At 44.4% G+C, this 21,635-nt stretch overlaps 1 protein-coding gene across 16 annotated transcripts in view; it reads left to right on the forward strand.

Annotated features, from left to right (window-relative positions):
- Positions 1 to 21,635, forward strand: part of RBFOX2 (RNA binding fox-1 homolog 2) — a 176,093-nt gene that overhangs the window by 60,243 nt on the left and 94,215 nt on the right. The window contains exon 1 of one of the 16 annotated variants that reach the window (XM_076338589.1): positions 16,377 to 16,455. The exons of the other annotated variants lie outside the window; for them this stretch is intronic. Within the exon in view, the coding sequence (XP_076194704.1) occupies positions 16,384 to 16,455 (72 nt within the window). The 5' untranslated portion in view covers positions 16,377 to 16,383. Of the gene's footprint in view, positions 1 to 16,376; positions 16,456 to 21,635 lie in introns of those variants that run through there. 16 annotated transcript variants of the gene reach the window in all.

The following is a 21,635-nucleotide window of genomic DNA, read 5'->3' on the forward strand; positions in this document are numbered from 1 at the left end:
CCTCTACACACAGTGGGCTTTAGTTTTCCCTTGTAAAAAATAATATTTAGAGTGAGTACTGTTAACTGCATATCGAGCAGGCTTTTCCTGCAGTTATAAGTTCCTCTGGAGAGAACAGTTTTGGTCAGGTGCCTCGGAGACAAAATTTTTGGTATAATGCTGCTCACTGTCTGCCATCTGTGAGACGTATATATATATATATATATGTATTCCCCCCCCCATGCATAAGACTGTTCCCATGTGCGTCTGCTTTATGGGATTTTGGTGGTACTGAGAGATATCCCAGGTAGTGGGGGTGTGCTGCTGAAAGGGATCTGTAGTCACTGAAGGTTAAGAGAGGAGCAGGGAGCGAATAGATAGTTTTGGAATTTAGGGCTTTGGGGTTAGGAGAAGAAGCTGTTTCAACAAAAGTTGGATGCAAGGTTGTTTTTCCAGAAGTGGCACGGTTACTTGAGTTTCTGGTGGAGTATGGAAAATAATGTCAGGAAAAACATGTGTAAAGTGTTATATAGATCCAGCAAGCAAAGTAAAAGCATATATAAAAGCATATATATTTTCAGCCTTTCAGCAAGGACTGGAATTTCCTCTGGAGCAGTGAGCTGTTAGGCTGCTCAGTTAGTCATCTACGTGTAGTTTTGTCTGCTCCTGGGCACCCTTGAGATCAGCAGTTTGCCCTTGGGATCCTTACCTAGATACGAGAGGTGAAGAGTAATCAGTTCCCAAGTTTTTGTTTGTTTGGTGCATTTTTTGTGGTGGTTTGTTTTTGGTTTTTTGGTTTTTTAAATCTGTTTGTAACTCTGAAGGTGGGGGCTCTCACTACTGCTGCTTTTCGATTCTGTGTCCCCATCACTCCCAGGAACAAACACTGGTTTATTTTAGCAACAAAGCGAGCCTTGGAACCCGGGCAGAAGGATTTGACTTCCCTCCTTTGCACATACACACACACTATCTTTGTTGCAGGGTAACTTGATTCTGCGCTGGGGTATGCACACTTGCCTGGTTTTGTCCAGCAGGCCCTGCTGGCAGGCACGTCCACCTTCTCCCCTCTACCCCCCCTGCAGCCTGGCATTCGGGACCCTGAATTGGGGTGCCGGCTTTTAGCGAGAAAGGCTGGGCAGGCCCCGTGGCTCAGCTAAGATTTGTGCTTCGTTTGGTGGGTGGGGTAAGAGAAGTAATTCAGCCATGCTGCTGCTGATTTTAGATAAGCAGTAAACAATGGAGATGTTCCTTACCCGGCTGAAATGCGGAGGATCCTGGCGAGTGAGTGTGGGAGCTGAAGAGAGTTGCCCTGCTGTCTCGCCTCCTCCCACTGGTGAGGGGTGCGTGAGCACTGTAGTATAAAGCGGAGATGTTAGCCTGCATAAAGACCAGCTTGGGCCCAAAAGGTGAAGCGCTGTCCTGGATTCTTAAGAGAGGGTTGAGTTTTGGGATGCTTGCCAATGGACAAAGAGCGGTACCCCACCCCCACCCCCCGTGGGCTGCTGCTTCTGCCTGTACCCTAAACTTTGGGCAGCGCTGTTGCTGCGCTTGCATTGCAGTTAAACTTCAGAGGAGTGGGGAAAATAAGTGTTAAATGCTTGAATAGCTGAAGGGGTTTTAAGGGCATCATCCGGGCATCGTGCCATCATAATTAAAAAAAATTAGTGAATTGGTGCTATCTGGATATGATCTTTCCCTTCTCAGTACAGGTTACCCTATTACTTTCGGGGAATCTTCCCCTCCTCGGTCCTTTCAGGAACCTTTCCCTCTGTGCCCATTTGTGTTTCTGCTTTAAGCTCTCTTTATCCTGACAGGCTACATAACCTTGAGCGGTGAGAACAAGGAGCCCCGAGTGACAGATCTGGTTTGGTGTGGGGTTTGCTGTGCCTCGGCTGTGCTGGTTTCTTGCTTCCCTGCTCACAGGTTGCCCCCCCACCGTTCCCTCCTTGTTCCCCGTGCTGTGTTTTTTCTGTTCTGTGCCTCTTGTCCTTGGAACATCAGGACTTCAGTAGATGCATGGAGATTTGTACTGAGTCATTCCTTAATTCAATGCATGAAGCTACATTAATGCAATGTTAAATTTAAGGTTTTAAATATGCAAGTCCTGAAATCCAGAATTAAGGTTCCCACAGCAACCATAATGTCCCCCCCCCCCCCGTGCACGTTACAAAATTATCTTCCTTGAAGAGATTGTGCAATATTGAATGCTGTCACATTTGACAAATAATAAAATAAAAAGGAGAACGCACCTTCCTCTGCAGCTGTAGTATGGTGTGGATACTGAACCCAAAAGTACAGGCTACCTGCAGCATCACAGTCCCTGATTATAATGCTGTCTCTGAAATGAAGTGGTGGTGTAGCCTTGGTTCAGACTGACATTCCTGCTTGCTGAACTGTATTCCCTCGGGTGAAACTTGTTGCAGGATACTCTTAAATGAGGGCCTTGTAGACTGCAGGGGACTGTGGGCTGTGGAGAGCTGGAGAGTGGGAAACTTAAAATACCTGTCGTGGTGACCTAATGCTTGGCATTGTGAAGGAAGTGAAGGTGCAGACTAGCTGTGCCATTAAATATCAAGAGAGGCTATTTATCTTAACACTTCTATTGTGTAGGATGCAGTTGTATAAAGTCTTTCTGAAGCAGAGACGGTATGATATCCTTTCTGATGTTGCAAACCATTCGAGTGCATACATCTGATCATCAGTGTTGAAACTCAAGATGGGTACTTTACCTTATGTATAGGAGGTGCATATAGGAGCTCTGTTTTTGCAGATGAGCATTTCGTTTGTAGGGGACCATCTAAATCTACCTTTGTCTCTTCCCGCACTCATTCCTATTTGCCTGCAGCTGTCTGGGCTCCTGAATTGCTCAAGAGGCTCCTGGTCATCAGTTCTCTGGATGGGACGTGGGGTAATTTGGGCTACGAAGGCGAGAGGGTCTTTGCTCGGAGGGAGGGGTGTACTGACAACACGGGGGCAGGCGTTCTGCTGGCGACAGCCAGGAGCAGAGTGCTTTGAGTGTGGGAAAAGTGTTCAACCCTTTTCTGGACAAGAAAGCCCTATTTTTTTCATTTATGAGCAGATGAATCTGTGAGTACTGTGAGTCATAAGATATAATCTAGAGTCATTTAATTCCAAGTATTTTCTAAAGAGCATGATGTGTTCTGAGAGTTGCATGTATGAATGTTGCCTTGTTGGAGGTCTGTTGTTACAAGAAAGGTTGAAAGGAAGGGGCAGCAGCCCTAGCAAGCAATTTATCAACCATCCTTCTCCTGTGCTCAAAGACAGCTGAAACTATCAAAGGCAGGAGGGACCAAGGTAGGGGAGGTCCACGCTGTTGCTAGGCTTCTGGTAGGAAAGCACTGGATTCATTGCTCTGATCTCAGATTATAGTGGGTATAGATAATTTCCTCATTTCTTGCAGCCATGTACAGAGTACATGCTGAGTGTTTGTGAGAGGGCTGGCTGCCTATTGCAACTAGAAATGATTTATTTCTCTAGAGCCCTGTGAAAGTGAAGATCTTACCTAGACCTACTAATTATCTACCATACAAGCAAGAATAGTGCTAGTAAGCTTGCCAAGCTCATTTTGAAATGTGTTTTGTTGGTTTTCTTCCTGACCTGTCTTTTACTTGCCTTTTTGTCACTTAAAAGCCTCTCTTTGCATTCACTGGAATAATTTTTCCCTCTAGGCTCCGAGCTCATCAGCTTTACCACCAAGGGATTGGAAACCCAACTCTGCTGCCAAACTTGGGTCTTAGCAACGTGCTCTTCCTCACGCCATGTCTGTCTTTTGTTTGTTTGTTTTGTTTTTTTTTTTCATGAGAGGTAGCTACTGCCAGTGAAAAGTACGGTCATTACGGCGTGGTTTTCAAAGCATGCATTTGATAGCAGCAAAGCAAGTGGCTATCCAGGGAAAACGGCCTCCCTGCTCTGTGCTGGTGCCAAGCCTGGGGCAGCTATTGCTGGGGAACTCTGGCTGTGTCTGTAGGTCTTTGGCTGGAACCTGTTTGGTAGGAATGGCAAATAAACACGTCAGCCATCAACTGAAGCTCTGACGGGATGGAGAGTGCGCAGTTGCTGTGTGCAAAAGGTGCATGCACGGTGTGGTCAACGCTAAGGGAGGTTAAGCTGTGGTAGCCTCTGGGAGTCTGTGGCTGTGAGGGTGCAGGAAAGTTTTCCTGAATGCATGTTAGAGGTCAGGTCTGGGTGAATTTCTGTGAATATGGTAAAAGGCACTTTGTGTTAATATAAACACCAATTTTGGATTCTTGCTCCGGAGCAGGAAAGCCCTGGAAAATCATAAAATGGAGCTCATGCAAAAATCCCCGAGCTAGTAGCCTGTAAGCTGATTCTCCAGCCTGCAAGTCCCCGCGGTGCCATACTGTGGCATGCATATATAGCAGCTTGAATCCAGAAGTAATATAGTTATGTTTGTCCAGCACTGCTACTGAGATAGGGTGTTCTGCTGCTCGATAGGGTTTATTAGCTTTGGTGCAGCACCTCGTGAACATGGTTATACTGCTTCCACACCCGAGCTGCTCCATGCACAGCTGGTTTGGGGATATCTGCATTGCGTTCCTCTGGGGGTTAGTGTGACAAAGCAACTTGCATCTATTTGCATCTAGAGTTTTATACAGGCTTTGGAGATTTGGGAAACAGAAAGAAGAGTTTATGAAAGAGATTATAATGTGACTGCCTGTGTTATTAGAGGACTAGAGTTGATAATCCAGGTGATCTTTTCCAGTTCTGTGTTCCTGCAAACCTGTAATCCTGGAAGATGCCAAGGTCACTACTGAGACAAGGAAGCCCAGTGCAGTTCAAAAAGAGAAGGCATTTCAAATTAGGGTACTGGCTTCAGAGAAGTGAGATTTGGGATCAGGGTGATCTATTCTGTAGGCTACATTTGATTAATATAAAAACAGGTAAAATCAGTGCCCAGCACATTGCCATCACGTTCAAGAATTTCCTTCCCTGATGAGCCTAAACAAAAGAATTAGAGGGATGTAGGCTGGCTGAGTCGGCGTGAATTTCTCCAGTGGCTCTTCTGCCTGTCTGCTCTGTTCCCACCTGTCCAAACAGCGATGAGCACAGGGGACTCTGTTTGCTGTAAGCCTGTCTGAGTCTTGGGAGACTGACAGGGACCGGGTCCTGTTTAAGTTAGTTTTTCACCAAACAGCCTGTTTATCTTGGGAGGAAGAGAATAAACTGTAGGAGAATAAGAAAAGAATAAACCTCAGCCTTCCTGGTTTCCAGCTGAAAGCTTGAGGAAGAGTGCAGATAATAGCTATTTGAGACTGAACATCTGTGTTTCCTGCACTTCCCATGGTACTTATTTGCAAATCCTAATTCCAGCAGTGCCAGAACTTTACCCTTGTCCTAACCCCCAAGGGTATGGCGATGGTATAGGAAAGGTCTTTGAGTGGATCTGAATTTGGATGGCTTTTTTGCCACAGCTCTAAGCAGTCACTAGGCTATCAAGTGCGTATGTGTGCATGCTTAACCAGAAGTATGACTGGATGGCTTGTGCAATTAGCTGGAAGAGATCCCTCCGTCCTTCAGCGAGGGCTACTGGTACAGCAGGAGTTTGAGTCAGGTTGTGGGGTCAGACAAAATGGTTTCTTTAGGGAGTTGTCAGTTTGGAGGAGGATCTGCAATCTGTATCTGCAGTACTGCGGCTCTGGATGGTACTCCATACCAAGGGTGATATGATGTACCCTGCAGCCATGCATCAGAGAGGCAGGCTGTGCTGATGGACCAGTGCAGATAGTTTCATGCTGGAAGTGAAAATGGGCTTGCAGAAAATTAAGAAATCAATCGAGGCTCTGCTTTGTGCCCTCCGGTGCTAAATTCTTTTGCTGAAAGTGTTAAAGATTCCTCAAAGCTGTGAAGAAGCTTAAACAAGTAATTAAGTTTCCCTCGTCTGTCCCTTAAATTTAGGTTTCATTGTTCTCAGAGTCCTACATCTCATGACTAATATACTGCCTGCACAATGCTCTGGCTGATTTTTTACCAGATGGTTCTTGGGTCTGTAGCCAAATCCAGGGCAAAGGCAGTTAGTTTTTCTCCTGCCTCAAATGAAACATGCTGTCCCCCACACAATGCTCTGATTGAATCTTGAACATTAAGACAACGATGAAGTGAAAATATTTTGACCAGGTGACAATTTTTTTAGATATTCTTAGGAATTATTATTCATTGTGCTTTAAGGAGCTGGCATAGGATGATACTGGAACACGCCTCTGTACTTCTTTTATTAAATCATCTAGTGTTGAAACAAAGTTTAAATGCAGAAAAATGCTGACATTCAAATGTGTATATGTGGCTAGAAAATAGAAAATGTGCAGTGTGATCTGCCTGTTGCTATTTTTTAACTTTTCATTTCTGTCGTAACGGCCTCCTTTTTCATCCCACCCTCAATCACTACGGTGATGCCTGCTTGCATCCGTGACGTACCTTTTGGATGGAGAACTCTTCTGAGTAAAGACGAAGCGTTGCCCAGGAAGGTGGCGAAGCCTATTTGGCAGCATAAGTGGGGTATGTAGCGCCATCAGGACCATCTCGGTAATGCTGCAGAGCAGCTTTGCTCACAGGCCTGTTGGATCCAGCAGTAGTTTCAGCTATTTCTCCCCCTCCCCAATTTATTACACTGAGATTATGGCTGCTGCTTGAGTGAGGAGGAGCAGTGAATGCCGATTACTTTTTTTGGTCCAACCAGCTGAACAGGAGAAGCACATTCAGCTTAGGTGAGGCTATTGATTGTGGCATCTTTGAAGAAACAGGTGGTATCTGCATTTTAAAATTTTAGTATCGGGAAAATTTTTCTTCTGCAGCAAAAACTTTGCTGGAGTTGATATAGTGTATGTGTAACTGCTGTTTTTAAACACCTTTAGGACTCAGAAGTGCTGTAGAAATATGAGATGCTTTAATGCTTTTTCCTTGCATGGGAGCACTGCTATCCAATGCAGCTGTTTAGCTGTTGCTAACAGGTGTGTGATAAACACCCCTTCCCTCTTCAGCTGAGCAGGGTGGTGATGGATACCCTCTCATTTAAACATGCATGTTTTTCTCTCCTACAGGAATAAAAACTTTAAAAATAGTATACATATCTAGAAAGAACCAAGTGCCTTGTCCTGTTTCCTTCTTTCCCTCCCCCCCCACTACCAACTCAAATTACCAGCAAGCTTTGGAAACTTGGGCAGGGGAATAGAGGTGCAGCTGGCCTGCATGTGTTGCACCAGCTGTAATGCAAATGATACATGCTGAAAGAGGCTTTTCTCACTTTTGTAATTCTTGGATATTGTTGTGCAACGGGGACATGCGACAATTTGTCTTAAATGTGTTTGCTGATATGTTCTGCAGAGTATACTGCGTCCTTTGTTGTCCTTTGTTCCTCGCCGGCAAGAGACAATATCAAAATCCAATTGCCTGTCGGCAGCATGTCTGAATGCAGCTGGGACTGTCCTCCTGGCTTTCCCATCCGTCAGTCCTGGGGTGATCCCATCACACTTGATACCAGTTAATTTAGAGCTGGCCGGAACATGGACTTCGGTAAATCCTCAGCTTTCTTGCCTGTTTGGACAACTTGTTATAAACCACATGTTTTCATCCTTTGTTTCTGAAAGCGGCAGCACCTATTGCTCTTCTGTCATGAGAGGGCTGAAGGGGGAAGTGCCTGGCCGACCTGCACACTGGTTGTCTGTAGGTACCAGTCAACTTTTTGGCCGCTTATCCAAAGAGGTAAAAGCATGGGCGCTGGGGCTTCAGTTCTGTAAAAACAAAAGCTGATGTTGATTTAATCCCATTACATTGCGTTGATCTCTCAACCACTGGACTCTTAGTAGGATTCCAGCTTTAATCCTGTAAGGATCAATCTGGCCCGTTGCTTTTCTGTCCTGATCCTAAATCCCCCTTTAATCTTGTTAATTATACCAGGCCTTTTTTGGTTTCGTTTTTTTCCCTTGTGGACCAGCAAAACCGCATTAAGTCTTCACGTTGCCATTTCTGACCTGGTGTTTTTACCCTTTGTTCATCCTGTTGAGGAGCACGGTGCTCCTGAAGGCTGGTTTTACCATTACACTGGTGCCACATCAGCCTTTGGTGGTCTGGTGTCTGCTGCTTCAGACTCCCGTGGAGTCAGCTAGTCACGCTGTTGTGCCGAATCCCTCCTGGTTTCTGTTCAGGATTTTTTTTTTTTTTCATCTGTTTGATATTGTGCTGTCTGAAGGGGGTGGGGAATTGTGGAACATGAGAGCCACTTTAAAATAAGAAAGAAATTTGAAAGAAAAAGGTTTTTTGGAGCGGAATCCCATTGACTGGCATTGAGGGCTTTGGGGGAGAAGACAATTTCAGGGAATATGGAGCACTCCTAGGGTGATGAGGCAAAGACTGAAAAGGAGGAGGGGGGCGTTCCAGGAGAAGGCTTGGACAGTCCCATGGTCCACAGATATATTCTGAAGGTCACGGAGAAATTCAGCTGCTTAAATCAGCCTTTTTGTGTTTACGTGTGTTCGGTGGCTTAAGGAGAGGAATAATGCGCATTCAGACTTGAGACTCTTTATCTTCACATTGCACTGTCTGCAGCCCTCCAAACCCAGCGCTGCCTTTTCTGTGTAATGTACAAGGCCAATTTCTCACTGTGACAATCTGCTCCTGGCACTTGCAATAATAGAAACTAGCTGTGCTTAATGTATTCATCTCTGGTATTTCCTATACTGTAAAGAAGAAAACCAACCCAAAATTGCACCTACATTTGCTGTAACTCGATCAAGAGCTGACAGATCATTTCTGGAACATGTCTGTGCTGGGATCCTCACCGCTCTGCCAATTTTTATGCCTTTATCTTGCAGTGCTGCTCCTTCTTTCTTCCCTGTCCGTGCTGCTCTGCCTCACCCAGCAGAGGCTTCTGCTTTTCCAGTCTTTCAGCCAGATCCCAACTTCCTACCATCTTGCCAGCGCACTGCGGGTCTGATTTCTCTCCTCGCCAGAATACAGGCAGTAGGGACGGGTCTGCCATAGAAGTAGCCAAGCTGATTCCCTTTTAAACCAGACAGAAGGGAAACTGGTTTTGGATCACGGAGGGTAACCTCTCTTGATGCGTTTATTCTAATTAAAGCAGCCCTGGTGCTTAGTTTTTGGAAAACACTTGGAGCTATGACAAGAGGTAGCAATTGCTTTTAAGCAAACGTGGGCATTTTCCCAGCAGTTCTAGGGTTAAGGAAATTGCAGAGGGGTGACATGGTGACTGTGTTCCCTATTTTTGTGTGTTGCCAGTAGCAAGAAGGGGGAAACTTTGATTTCTAATCCGCTTTGGAAGAGGCTCCATATCAGGGCTGCACAGAAACATCCAGTCAAGCAGCTCCTTTATCATAAAGGGGATTTTAATTAAAACTGTTCTCGCATCATGAGCGGAATGAGCGTCAGTGCCAGCCAGCCCTGTACTGGGCATTTATCTCCTTCAAACCACATTACCAGTAATTGCTGCATTAAATCAAAGTCGAGGGAGATTACAGGTCTGAATTGGGCAGGCGGCCGGTGCCAGCACGGGGAGCTCCGTGCTGCTGAGCCGCTGATATGGGAACACCCTCCGCCCCCCAACTGGGGGTGAAGAGTCGGAGGGCTGCTGGATCCCAAGAAGCCCTTCTCATTAGGGGGCGGGAATTTTTGTCATAACCTAGGAGGAGCAGCAGGCTGTATGCTTGGAGCACTTTAAACTGCTGATGTTTTTCTATTAACTTCATTTTAAAACAAACAAACCCAATAACAAAACAAACCCTGTGGCATTGCCATCCAGCTCCTGTCTCCTGTTTGGATCCACCACAGACATTCCCTTTCATTCATCCTCTACTGCTTATTCCAGCCCTGAAACTCTGGAATAAATCACCTCTTCTCTTGATATGTCCCTTTCTCTCTACCTTCCTTGTCACAGCTCCGCTATGGAGCTGCTAACTTGGTCCCTCTCTGCCCCGACATGGGAGAGCTTCTCCCCTTCTTCACCTCTCCCCCCCACTGAGGAATTGTATCTTCCTTGACCTGTGGTTCCTTTGCCAACTATGGCTCATTAGTTAATTTAATTATTTTTCTAGGTTTTTAAGCATTCTGTTGTCTCTAGCTGTAGAGCAGCTGTTACCCTTCTTCCTGTCCCTATACTTTGACCTTGGCGGCTCCAAAAACCATCTGATCATCCTAGCGTTGCTCTTGCTTCCACTCTCCAGACCTCTGGCGGGGCGAGGCTGAGGAATGGCCGTGCCCACGTGAGGTTTTAGGCATGTGGACTGGCAGAAGTAATTAGATCTCTGTGGGCAATCAGTAAACGATCAAAATGTGACAGCTGGATTTCTAGGGGCTGTTATTAGATCTGTCCCATAATTGTAAAGAAGGTAAGTCAGGAACAGAATGTGCAGAAAACGTGGTGGGGTTTTTTGTTTTTTTGTTTTTTTGGTTTTTTTTTAATGTGGCCGTCATTTTCTTTGTTTTCATCTTGATGGTGGTTATGTATTTTCCTGCTGTAGTGCAGACAATCTGGGGCAGTTGGGTGGCAGTGACGGTTTTTCTTCCTTTCGCCCAGAGATGCCTTTGGCAATCTGCCATTCTGAAGTTTGCTTCCTGCAGGGTTTGCACATCTACCACATTCCTCTGCTGCAGAAAAAGATCTCATTCCCAGCACGGTACTGAGGACCTGGTAATGTACGTGAAAGAGGATGCTGCAGCTCGACCTGCCTGCTAAAGCAGTTCAGTCGCAGGCCGTCGAGCCTTATTAGATTTTCAAGATTCATACAAGTTTCTCAGAAGTTATCTAGTTCAGAGCAGTTGCAGGAGGTGTGCCTGCTGTGCCCCTTCAGAGCTTGAAGTTGCAGCTTTTGCTTCATTACAATGTGGGCTTGAGATGCAGCTTAAGTGTTGTCCTACTTTAACTCTGGCCTACACACGAATCTCTAGCCTGAGATAAGTGGTTCTTTTAAATTCGTGCTAAGAGACCCATAAAGCCGTAGAGGCTGAAGTTCGAGTGCTGCCGATAATGCAGAGGGGTTGCAGTTAATTTTTGTGTTGGTAGTCCTGTTACCATGAAGTGAGAGTAGCCCCACTGCAGAGTAACCGGAGAGGTGTGCAGAGAACTTGAGCCAAGTCTTTGGTGGAGATTTCTTGATAGCGACAGAAAACAGAGATAAGGGTTTTCATGGAAGCCAGGAAACCATCTTTATGGCTTCCTGGTTTTGGGACAGAGGATGCAGATAGTGGCAAATTGGGGTGAATGAACACGTGTGAATTTTTTTGTAGAGGTCACAGAAAGCTGCTGAAAAGAGCAGGTATCTTGATCGTGCAGATGGTGCAGCTGGAGAAAGCCCTCGGTGGTTGTTGTCCAGAGATTTCAGCTGCTGTGGCTTGTTTTAGAACTTGCTGAGAGTTGAAGCTAGCCCGCAGGAAAGTCCTTTGGACTGAGCCGTGTCAGGCTTTATTCTGTCCTCTTGGCTTTTGGGGAGAAGTGTGGGTAACAGTTAGCTTACGTGCCCCTAGCAGCCCTCTGTGCCCACGTCTTTGGACTTTGTGAGAAGAAAAAGATTTTCAGAGTTCTGATCACTCCTGCTTTCTCAGAAACAGATAAGTTTCGAAAAAACCCAACCCAACGAAATCTAGGTGTTTGCTGCCTTTTACTATTTTTGTCTTAGTCTGAGGCAGAAAGCGATGTGAAGACTACTTCTTGCCTAAGAGCTGACATAGCCTCAACATACCTCTTCTGTTCTCCACCACAGCCTTCTACTTCTCCACTAAAACCACCAGAGGAGGGACACAGCAATAACCAGCACCTCTGCCCCAACAAGAGTAGTCCCTGGGGTCACTCCCTACATTAAAGCATGACTTGCTGCTGTCACCATTCATTTAGTGTGTCTGACTTTCCTCTTTCAGGGTGAACTGCATTGTTCTTGCCAAACCTCAGCTTTGCGTGCTATTTCTGGATCCTTTCTGTGCACTCAGCAAATGCACCGAACTCTTAACTACAGCATTTCTGGTATTTTGCTCTTGAATCTCTTTCGAGCTGCCTGAGTTTGGGTGGTTTTTTTTTTTTTTAAATGGGAATGGGGAAAAAGCAGGATTCATCATCTGAAGCTTAGCAGTCAAGCAAGATTTTGAACTGGGGCCTACAGAAATTAATGGATGGATGTAATTCTTCTATCATGAAATTGTCTTTGCAGATTTATGCTGAAGGTGTCATATTCTGTATACTGCCACACTGGAACTGTTTCCAAATGATTTCTTGAGATTTATTCGGTGACCTGCTGTTGCGGCAGCTAAAGGTCCTGGCTGCAGGTTCTCCAATTCCTCAGTTCCTGCCAGTAATGCAGTCTCAGACCCAGCTATCTCACGCAGACCGTGCTGCCTGTTTATTTCTTTTTTACTTCCATTCAATTAAGAATTTAGTTTAGTATTTTTGACATGTTTTGTCTCTTGCTTGCACAGTTACAGTGTGCGGGCAGCTGCTCTGCTATTCTGGTTAAACCAAGTTGGGCAGGGAATGCCTTTGCTCCAGTGTCAAAAGAACAAAATGCTGTCCGAGAAAACCTTTCCCCCAAATTCTGCTTTTGTTTGTGTAGCTGGGAAGCCATACTGCTCTAAGGTAGGGATAAATTCAAGTTGATACTAGCGTAATTTATTGTGTGGACACTCTTTTACTTGGAACAAGTACCTTTTTCTATTTTAGTTTGTCACGTGGAAGCAATTTGATAAGCCGGGAGGCAAGGTGGGGAGGAAAATCCATACCAAAACCATCTCCGTTAGGGAGCGAGCGCTCAGCTAGATGACTAAGACGGCCACGTACTGAAATGCTGTGCGATAGTTGATCACGTGCTCCCTTCGCCCCAGGCAAAGGCGAGGTAAAACGTGTTAGCTCAAACCCTCGGTGAAAGTGGTTTATCCCGCGAGCGTTTGCAAGGGACTGGGAATGCACGTGGCGTCACCATCGGCCTCGCGGCTGCTGGTGGGGCTGAGATAACGGCATAACTATACTTACACTACGGGGGAAATCGCCTGTGCGGTCCAGCCCTAGTTTGTGATTCATTCAATTAAAAATAGTTGGTGAGAGTATCTCTGATACTACCATCTGGTGACTTTTAATAATACTTATTCTTAGGAAGATAGTTCTTTAATTAAGGAATTAACCTTAATTTTTGTAGGCTTAGCATAGATCTGGAGAAATGCTCAGGCTTAAGCTGCTGTATTTCGTAGAAGTGTCAAGTCTTTCTTTTCTGGATCTCCCTGTTGTCCCCTAAAGGATCAGCTAATTGAGCTGCTGCTGCTTGTTAAGTGAAAAACCAAGTGGGAGTATGAGAGACAAAATGGGCAAAGCTTTTCTCTGACTGAGGTTCTGGAGCTAGCCGATAGATCTAGCAGCCTCTGTAGTGAAGGAAAACTGCCTCCACTCTATTCTTTTTGTTTCCCCTTTCTCCACTGTCCCCAAAAGAATATAGAAAGGCAGCATGGCTGTCATGTAATGTCTAAACTACCAAGAGAAAACTTCTTCTCTTCTCTGATGTTGAAATTTTGCATCTGGACACCTTTTTTTTTTTTCTTCATGTAACAGGCAAAAAGCATTTTGATGGACATGTAGCATTACCAAGATCAGTGCATACACAAGTGGTCCCAAAAGAAAGCTGTGCTACGATCACTTTCTTTGCCAAATGGCTTAGCCCAAAAGTACACTTATTTTCTTCCTGAAGCAGTGCCAAGCACTTAGAGTTCTCCTTGAAAGGAGGCCCAGGCCCAACACACGGATATGTTTTTTCTGGAAAATCTGTGTATACTTTCTTTTCCCCCTTTATACTGTGCCTCTGGTAATAACTAAGGTGATGGAGCCTGTCTGGTTTTAGAAGCTCCTTTTGGATTTGTTGTGTGTTATACTCAGGTGTGCTGGAGTTTTCTGAAGACAGTATAATTAAAACCTGTTTTGTAATGCGTGTAAAGCAATGGGTTGGGGTAGAAATGAAAGTTGAAGTCATGTCTTCTGTATGCTGCTGGTATATCCAGACTGCTGCCAGCTTTATTTTGCAACTTAATCGCTAATATATTTTTGTGAGTTATTGTTCTGTTAAACCTGCCTTCCTGGAAGCCAGCTCGTTAGCTAGCGTCGTGCGTAAAACCTTGGTTCTGGGAGCACAGTCTTTTGACAGAGGATTTTTCAAACTTCAGATGAGTGTTCATCGCTGCCTTACATTTTTCCTTTGTAATAATTTCAGAGACAGACTTTGGGCAATCAGAGTTTTGCCTGAATTGACTCTGGGTCCTTGTCTGGCAGCTGAAGTTGGTGTGGGTAGGATCTGTACTTCCAAGTTCAGGAAGACTCTGTCTACACGGATCTAACTTCAGGATCAAGAGTCTTTACTTTCTGCAATTTCACCAAGAGTCTTTGTCTCTCTTGACAGCCATGACTGTGGAGATCAGGTACTCAGAGAGCTTGGTTTCTGGTTGAGGAAGATCCAGGCTTGTGATTTCACGAGTCCTATTTTTGTCTGTAGGTTTCTGGAGCTTGCTAATGCTGCCATTCTACTGGATGTCTGTAAGAAAGCTCAACAAAACAAACAAACAAAGCCAGTTGTCCAGCAAACAAAGGTCTTGCAATATGCTGCTTTAGCAGACCGACATAGTATCTTTGCTCTGCTTCCTTTTTCCATGTCCTTCCCTAAAGCAGAGTTTGCTGAGGCTTTGAAAATAAGTGGTACATAAGAAATAATTATTTTTCATTCTGACCTGTCCTTTTATGCTGTATATTTGTACTTGTCTTTTAAAACTCTGCTAGTTTTCCAGTCTAGACAAACCATTAATATTTAATAGCGATGCGTAGATGATGCAGTGAAGAGCTGAGGGTGGTAACAGGACGCGGGTATCTTATGTCCACAGTTTAGAGCGTGCACGGTGCCTAGCTGTAAAGCCACTTTAGATCAGTTTCAGGACTACAGAGCTTGGATGGGGAGTGTTTAGAGTGGTAGAGGCAGACACAAACAAACTCCATCACTGGTAAGTAAATTGCCTTGCAAATGGAGAATGTGTTGCAGAAGGTGATTGAAAAGGGAGATCTCCAGCCCTTTGAGGGGAAAGGACATAACCAGGAGCTATTTCAGAGCTTCCATTTTATTAAATATTGTCTTTGGTATTTTTCTCTCTCAAGTTTTCTTGAAATTGTGAATTTTATCCATGAAAACTGGAATATGTAATGACTGAGGTTCCACTGTCTACCTGAGGTATTTCCTTGACAGAAGCAGTGAGTGTGATGGGGCTATCTTCTCTGCTACACATAACCTGGTATTTGCTGCTTTCTCTAGGTTTGAGCTTCTTAGGCCTTTTGCCAGAGGGATTTTAGTTTCCTTGGATTCAAAGTATATTTTTGGTAATTTCGTTTGTGTTAATGTGTTTTAGGAACATTAATCCTAATGAACACGAGGAATCAGTAGCACTAACTAATCAGACCGGGTTCAGGCAAGCAGTGGTTCCTATGGCTTTACCAACGCATTCAAATTCTTTCTTGTGATGTCCTTATTACACTAATCCAACATGCTCTCATTTGCTTCTGCTGCTACTCCACATTCCCCAGAACTGCTGGTTCCATTTCTGCTTAATGCATCTCGTTCCTGATCTTCAATGTTTGCATGCTTAACGTATTTCACTCGCAAAGAATGCGCTGGCTTGGTACTGAGTTATTTGCTCTCCTGCATAGCTGATCCACCACCAGATCTTCGTGCTCTTAAGATCAGGACACCTGTGTAAAACTGCCAGGTTTCTGTAATATGAGGAAAAACAATTTATGCAGTCACCTATTTGTCATTATCTTTGCTTCTGCTTGCCATTTCGGAATATTGAGCTTTCCTGTGCATGCTCTGCCTGCATTTATGTCCTCCCCACTTGAATCTCTAATGATTTCAGGGTCAAAATAACAACCAGATCATATGTAATTTTGTCTAGTCATTGGTTATGTTAAAACTGGGAAGAAAAAAAACCATGCAGCTTTTTGAAAAACGTTATACCTGTTCAAACCAAATGAGCAATACAGCCTGGAAAATGTAGCCCTGTAGAAAAACGATGACTTTCCAGTATAAATTCTCACCTGGACCGAGCAAAAGCCACCTTCGTGCTCAGGACATGTGACTTGCTTTGGTGCAAAGTGAGAATCTCTTGGAGCTCTAAAGATGCAATCTTGGTACTGTGTGCTGTTTGTCTAACACCGGTACGAGCTGGCTGAGCCGCTTGATCTATTTAGCTGCTATGGAAATCAGTACATACCAAGCCAGAAAATGCATCCTTGCTTGCTGGCATGCTTCCTACATTTACATCAGTCTTTAAAAGCAGAGACATATTGTAAGCTGCTCATCAGATCCCTGATGACCCAGTTTAGCAGATGTAGTGATTGGCTAATTGTTAAAGATGCCATTTTTGGTGGGTGAGAGGAAGAGCATCAGCCAGGCTTCTAGCGATGAAGAGTTAGAATCAGCGGAGGTAAGAGCTCTTTAGTGGGATTAACTAGATAAGGCTTGGATTAATTTGTCTGGAGAACAGAGAATTATACTAAAGATTTTATAAATTCAGTTTATAAAATGAAACTGTTGGTGTAATTTTCTTAGTAAAGATCAATGTGGTGTAATGACTGTGCAGCATGGAAATATCTCGGACTCCATGCTGTATTGTTGTGTCCCCACAGTACCACAGTTTTTTAGCAATTAAAAAAAAAAATGTACATGCAGAACGTCTGGAACTACCATGGATGCACTTCAAACGTAGGGAGACTATGGCTAGCTTATGTTCTTATAGCTGTACTTGTAATTGTGACTTAGCATGCTTGCTATAACCAGTCTGAAGAAAGCAGGCAAAGCAAAGCCCAGGGCTGTGGTCTTGCATTTTCCAAAAATGCTCCTCAGTCTGCAGACATCGAAGAGAGCAGTGCATGTGAAGCAAAATACTGGGTTTTGAGAACATTGGGAAAAACTTGTGTAATCTTCATGCCTTGCTTAGTACACAGAAAGAGGAAAATTAGGTAAATGCTGCTACAGTAGCATGTAAAACAGTATCTCTAGGCAAAGCAATGGGTAGATAGGAGATGGAAAACAATAAAATTCCATGTTTTAAAAAGAATAATAAAATTCAGCAGTAACTAGATGGGTGATACTCTTAGTTGAGGGAGCTGGAAGCTGTGTGATTGGTAAATGCACAAACGTACCAGGGTTGTTTTTTTCAGGCTCCTGGCATTAGAAATAACAAGTAGAGGAACCAGAGCTACTGGTGCAGAACATGAAACTGGATATTATAGGGATAATATCAATCTGCAAGAATAGTAATCATGGCTTTAACATGCATTCAAGATTATGTGTGGTTCAGATAGGGTAGATGTAAAAGGTGATAGGCTGTATTGTATGCAGTAGACTGTAAAGAAGAAAGAAGAGTAATACTGATAATGCAGGATCTGTTTCTGGTCAAAATTGCCGTGGGGAAGAATGGTAAAAAGAGGTCCCAGAGGGAGTACTGTGATTCTGCTGTAATCCCTTGTAGGATTGGATTCGGATACAAACTTGAAATTATATTATTCCCAGTACCATTAGAGAGATAAATATTAGTATGAGAAACTTTAATTTCTCAGATACAGCCTGGAGAACAAATGCGGCTAATAATAATAGGGTCAAAAGATTTTGACACTGTAGCATCATCACCTGTTGTTGAGACAGTGAGTGAATTATTGGTGCTATGACTATTACAGGAAAACAAGCTGTTTAGAAGCCTCCATGTCCCCACCTTTGGATGGGGTGATCATGATACAAACTTTGATACATGAAGCAAAATATTTAATGAAGTCAGTGAACTAGATTGGAAACTTGAATGTAGAGGTGTGTGGTTTGGGTTGTGTTGTTGTTGTTGTTGTTGTTGTTGTTAGAGGTACTTTGGATACAAATTCTTGATGATACAAGTAAAGGGGGAAAAGCTTGTAAGAAGAAACTTCAGCGTAACTGGAGGCACAATCACCTTATAAAGGCTATTAGGTGCAAAAAGAGAGTTTACAAGGGGTGGAAAGAGGACTTATCAACAGAGACTGCTGTGCCTTTCAAGTCAGGAACTGTAGGGATAAAGTGAGAACTGCCAACCTTGCAAATGTTGCTAAGAAAATGGGTGATGATTTCTCAAAATACAATTAGAGAGAAGAAGGGAAGATGTGGGGCCACTTAGTGTTAAGGATAGTGTAGTTAATGAGGATACTCTTGTCGTGATCACAAAATCGAACAAACCTTTTGTTGTTGGAGGTAGAGTTGATCATGGGAGCAAAGGCAGGATGGGTAATGGGCATGAACCTGCTGTAGAAGCCCCACATTGGACATTTCAAAGACCCTAGTGCATGCAGGCTGGGCTGGGGAGCAGGGTTGCCTTGGGAACAGCGGTACCTGTTCCTGAAAATGAAGGAACCAGTTCATGAAGTTGCAGATCTGATACAAGTTTTAATCTATCAAATCAGGAGTGCTATCAGATATTTGGAGAACAGGAAGCGTAATAGCCCTAATGACAGTGGGGGATGATCTGAATAAATACAGACCTGTTGGTCCAACCTCAGCTGTATGCAAAATTTGAGACAACAATAGTAATTAAAGGCTTGGACACAAATGAAAAATGAGATAAAAGGCAACACAAATCCATCAGAATAGGATTGTGCCATATCAGCCTGTCTGTCTCTAGCCAATTTTTTTAACTTGATATGCATTTTTCTTAATGGGATGACGTGTCTTACTGTAGATGGGTCCTACAGCGTGTGATGTGGTGCTACAGAGGAAAATACGAATGAGGCTAGCGAAGATGGAGTTTAGTGCTGGAATTGTGAAATGGATTAGGAGCTAACCATGTTGCTCTGGGTAATGTCTTTAAAAAAAAAAAAAAAGAGCACAGGCTAGATCAGGTGCAAGAAAGGGCTTCTAGAGATTGGGAAATAGCAAGTCTGTCATGTGAGAAAAGACTGGAACAGCTGCTTGTTTAGATGGGTAGAGGGGGGATACATCAGGGAGGTTAATTGTAAGGGAAAGAGAAAATACGGTTAAGCCAGAGGATGGTACTGGCACATGAACAAAGAAAAAACAGAAATTGCTCAGGAATAACGTTAAGCTGGAGATGAACACAGATCCCAGCTGCTGGGGAGTGATGTTCTAGAGCAGCCTTTTGGCCAGGGTAGCGTAGCTGCAAAACCCAGTTATACGATGTGGCCTGATAAATTTTATGAAAAGATTAGATGACGTTGTATGATAGCAATTGATCTCATTCTGTGTGTCAGGAGGTCTTTTCCAGTATTAATATTTATATAATTTAAAAATTATTCATATGTGTAAGCATTTGCAGGAACAAGGCTATGATTTTATAACAGTTACCTAACTTGTGTTACTGGAAATGGATGTGCATAGCAGGTTATATGGTAATGTAGTTGGGCCTTTATCTCAAAATAAAATTATGGAGCGCAGCGCCATCTTATATTTGACTAATATTTGTTGCAAGTCAATGTGCAGTAGTAAGCCAGCCATTATGGCCAGCCTTGCAGAAAATTCAGTAGTTTATTACTGGTGAATAAAGTCCTACTGTATCCATCTTGGCACTGCAAGTTTAAAAGTAGCTTTTGTCATTTAGTTTTCTGTGGGACACAGGAGGCGCGATGCTTTGTTACTGAAGTGTCACCCGAGTATCTTAATGCTGGTTAAGGCAGAGTACTTCAATCTGCATCAAAAACTTTAAAGCATGGCAGTTCTATATGAATCTGTAGTTAAAACGAGAGCTTAGGTAGTGCTCCCTGCTCCCCCTCCTTGTTTTGTTTTGCTCATTTGATGGTTATTTATAGATAGTAAGATATCTGCACTAGGACTTGGAAACGTTTTTTTCCCCTGAGGCCTGGTTGGAAATGACAAGAATTGAATTGTGAAATAAATGTAAGGTTTTTAACTTAGTTAAGGATTTGGTTTTAAAACCTGGGGCAGTAATATGGAGTAGCAAAAACAGGCTGTGGAAAAGACTTCGGGTTTTTATAAATTGATGTCTTTTCATAAAAAGATGTTATTGGAGATACTAAATTGCCTGAGTGCATAGTAACGAGCTATGCAAAAGAATGAAGGGCAGGCACCTATTGAACATGTAGTTACAGAAAAGAGAAGGAAGAAAAAAAGTATTGGCCGTTCAGAGGAAACCAGATACTGTCTGTGCCCCAAAGCGGGGCTTGCAGGGAGAGTGCTGAGAGGCGGCCAGACAACACTCTGAAGGTGAAGCGGAGGAGGCACGATGTGAGCTCCAGAAAGCTGGTCTGGGTCTGGGGCAAAATAAGCTAGTCAAAGGCAGAACGAGATGAAACTCCATTGTGAGAGCTTCATCCTTTTTCCCCAGTGAAGAGCTCTAGAAGCATAGCTGCTTTCCCATTTATGGGCAATTAATTTCTCTCTCTGTGCAAATCTTCACACAGAAACAATGGCTATAGAAAGTTTTGTGGTTTGGGTTTTTTTTGAAGTAGAAAATGTCATGCTTTATACTCCCCAAATTGGCCGTGCTCTTTTTGTAAGGAAGAAGCGGCCCTGTTGCCCTAGGAAAGATGATGAGAGTGGGCGGCAGCTGCCGTAACCACTCACCCAGCTCATAGCTGTCCTTTTCCAAGGCGCCTCAGAAAGAAAGGGCAGTGGGAGCAGAGGATGAGCCAAGAGCTGTCCTGCAGGGCTGGGTGGTTCAGAGGGCTGCAGGTTAGGCACCCCTTAACTAAATTACAAAGTGCCCTGCATGCAGATTGTGCTAGATAATGATCCATGTATTTAACCTCTTGAAAAAAAAATAAACCTTAAGTTTAACTCCTTCTGAGGGGGAGGAAATTACCAGTAATGATGGAAAGGCAGCTACCCCAGAGCTAGGCTGAGGTAGCTGTTTAGTGGTGCACAGCAGCGCTACAGAAAAGCTAAAGATCAGAAATGCAAAAAAAACCCACCGTATGCATTTAAAATGGAGGTGGGATAAATTTGGATACCCCTTCTTGGGTTTGATCACTGTAACATCCTCATTTTTGAAGCTTCGGAGGGAGGGGTTTTATCACTGCTCTCCTTTGGAGGACGGTGGGAATCGTTTGTGGTTTTGGGCTGTCAACTCTTTGGGAGCCTGGGTTTGGGCCAGTGTCGACCAGGTGCGGTTTGGCGTAGCGATGGGTGAAACCACATGCGATTTGCTATGGGAGGTTGGGCCCCCCCGGCGCCCCCCAGCCACGGTGTGTCTTCTAAGAATCAGCAGCGGGCACTCAGGTGTCTGATAACGCGTACGGCACGCAGGGCCGACAGGGTGAGCCTGCCGGCCTCTGTTCGGGCAGCTCCCCATCTGTCCCCGTCAGTCAGGGAGTGGATTCCTCCCTGGGAACGGGGAGGGACGGCCTTCCTAAAACGGGCACAACAACTGGCCCTGCCCAGCCTTACCCCCTTCTCCCCACTGCTCGCAGTTCCCTGTGGAAGAGTTAATCCCCTCACCCCCAGTTTGACTGGAACAGCTGAGGGGGGCAACCCGCTGGCCCAAGGCTGGGGTGGTGGGGGCCATGCCTGGGCCCAGCTCCCCCCGCCAGCCCCAGTTCCGGCAGCTGTCCCTGCCCGCCTCAAGTGTGGAGGGAGGGAGAGGCGTTAAACGATATGGGCGCATACTCCCTC

Source organism: Aptenodytes patagonicus, chromosome 1, assembly GCF_965638725.1.
Source record: "Aptenodytes patagonicus chromosome 1, bAptPat1.pri.cur, whole genome shotgun sequence".
In the NCBI taxonomy this organism is placed as follows: domain Eukaryota; kingdom Metazoa; phylum Chordata; class Aves; order Sphenisciformes; family Spheniscidae; genus Aptenodytes; species Aptenodytes patagonicus.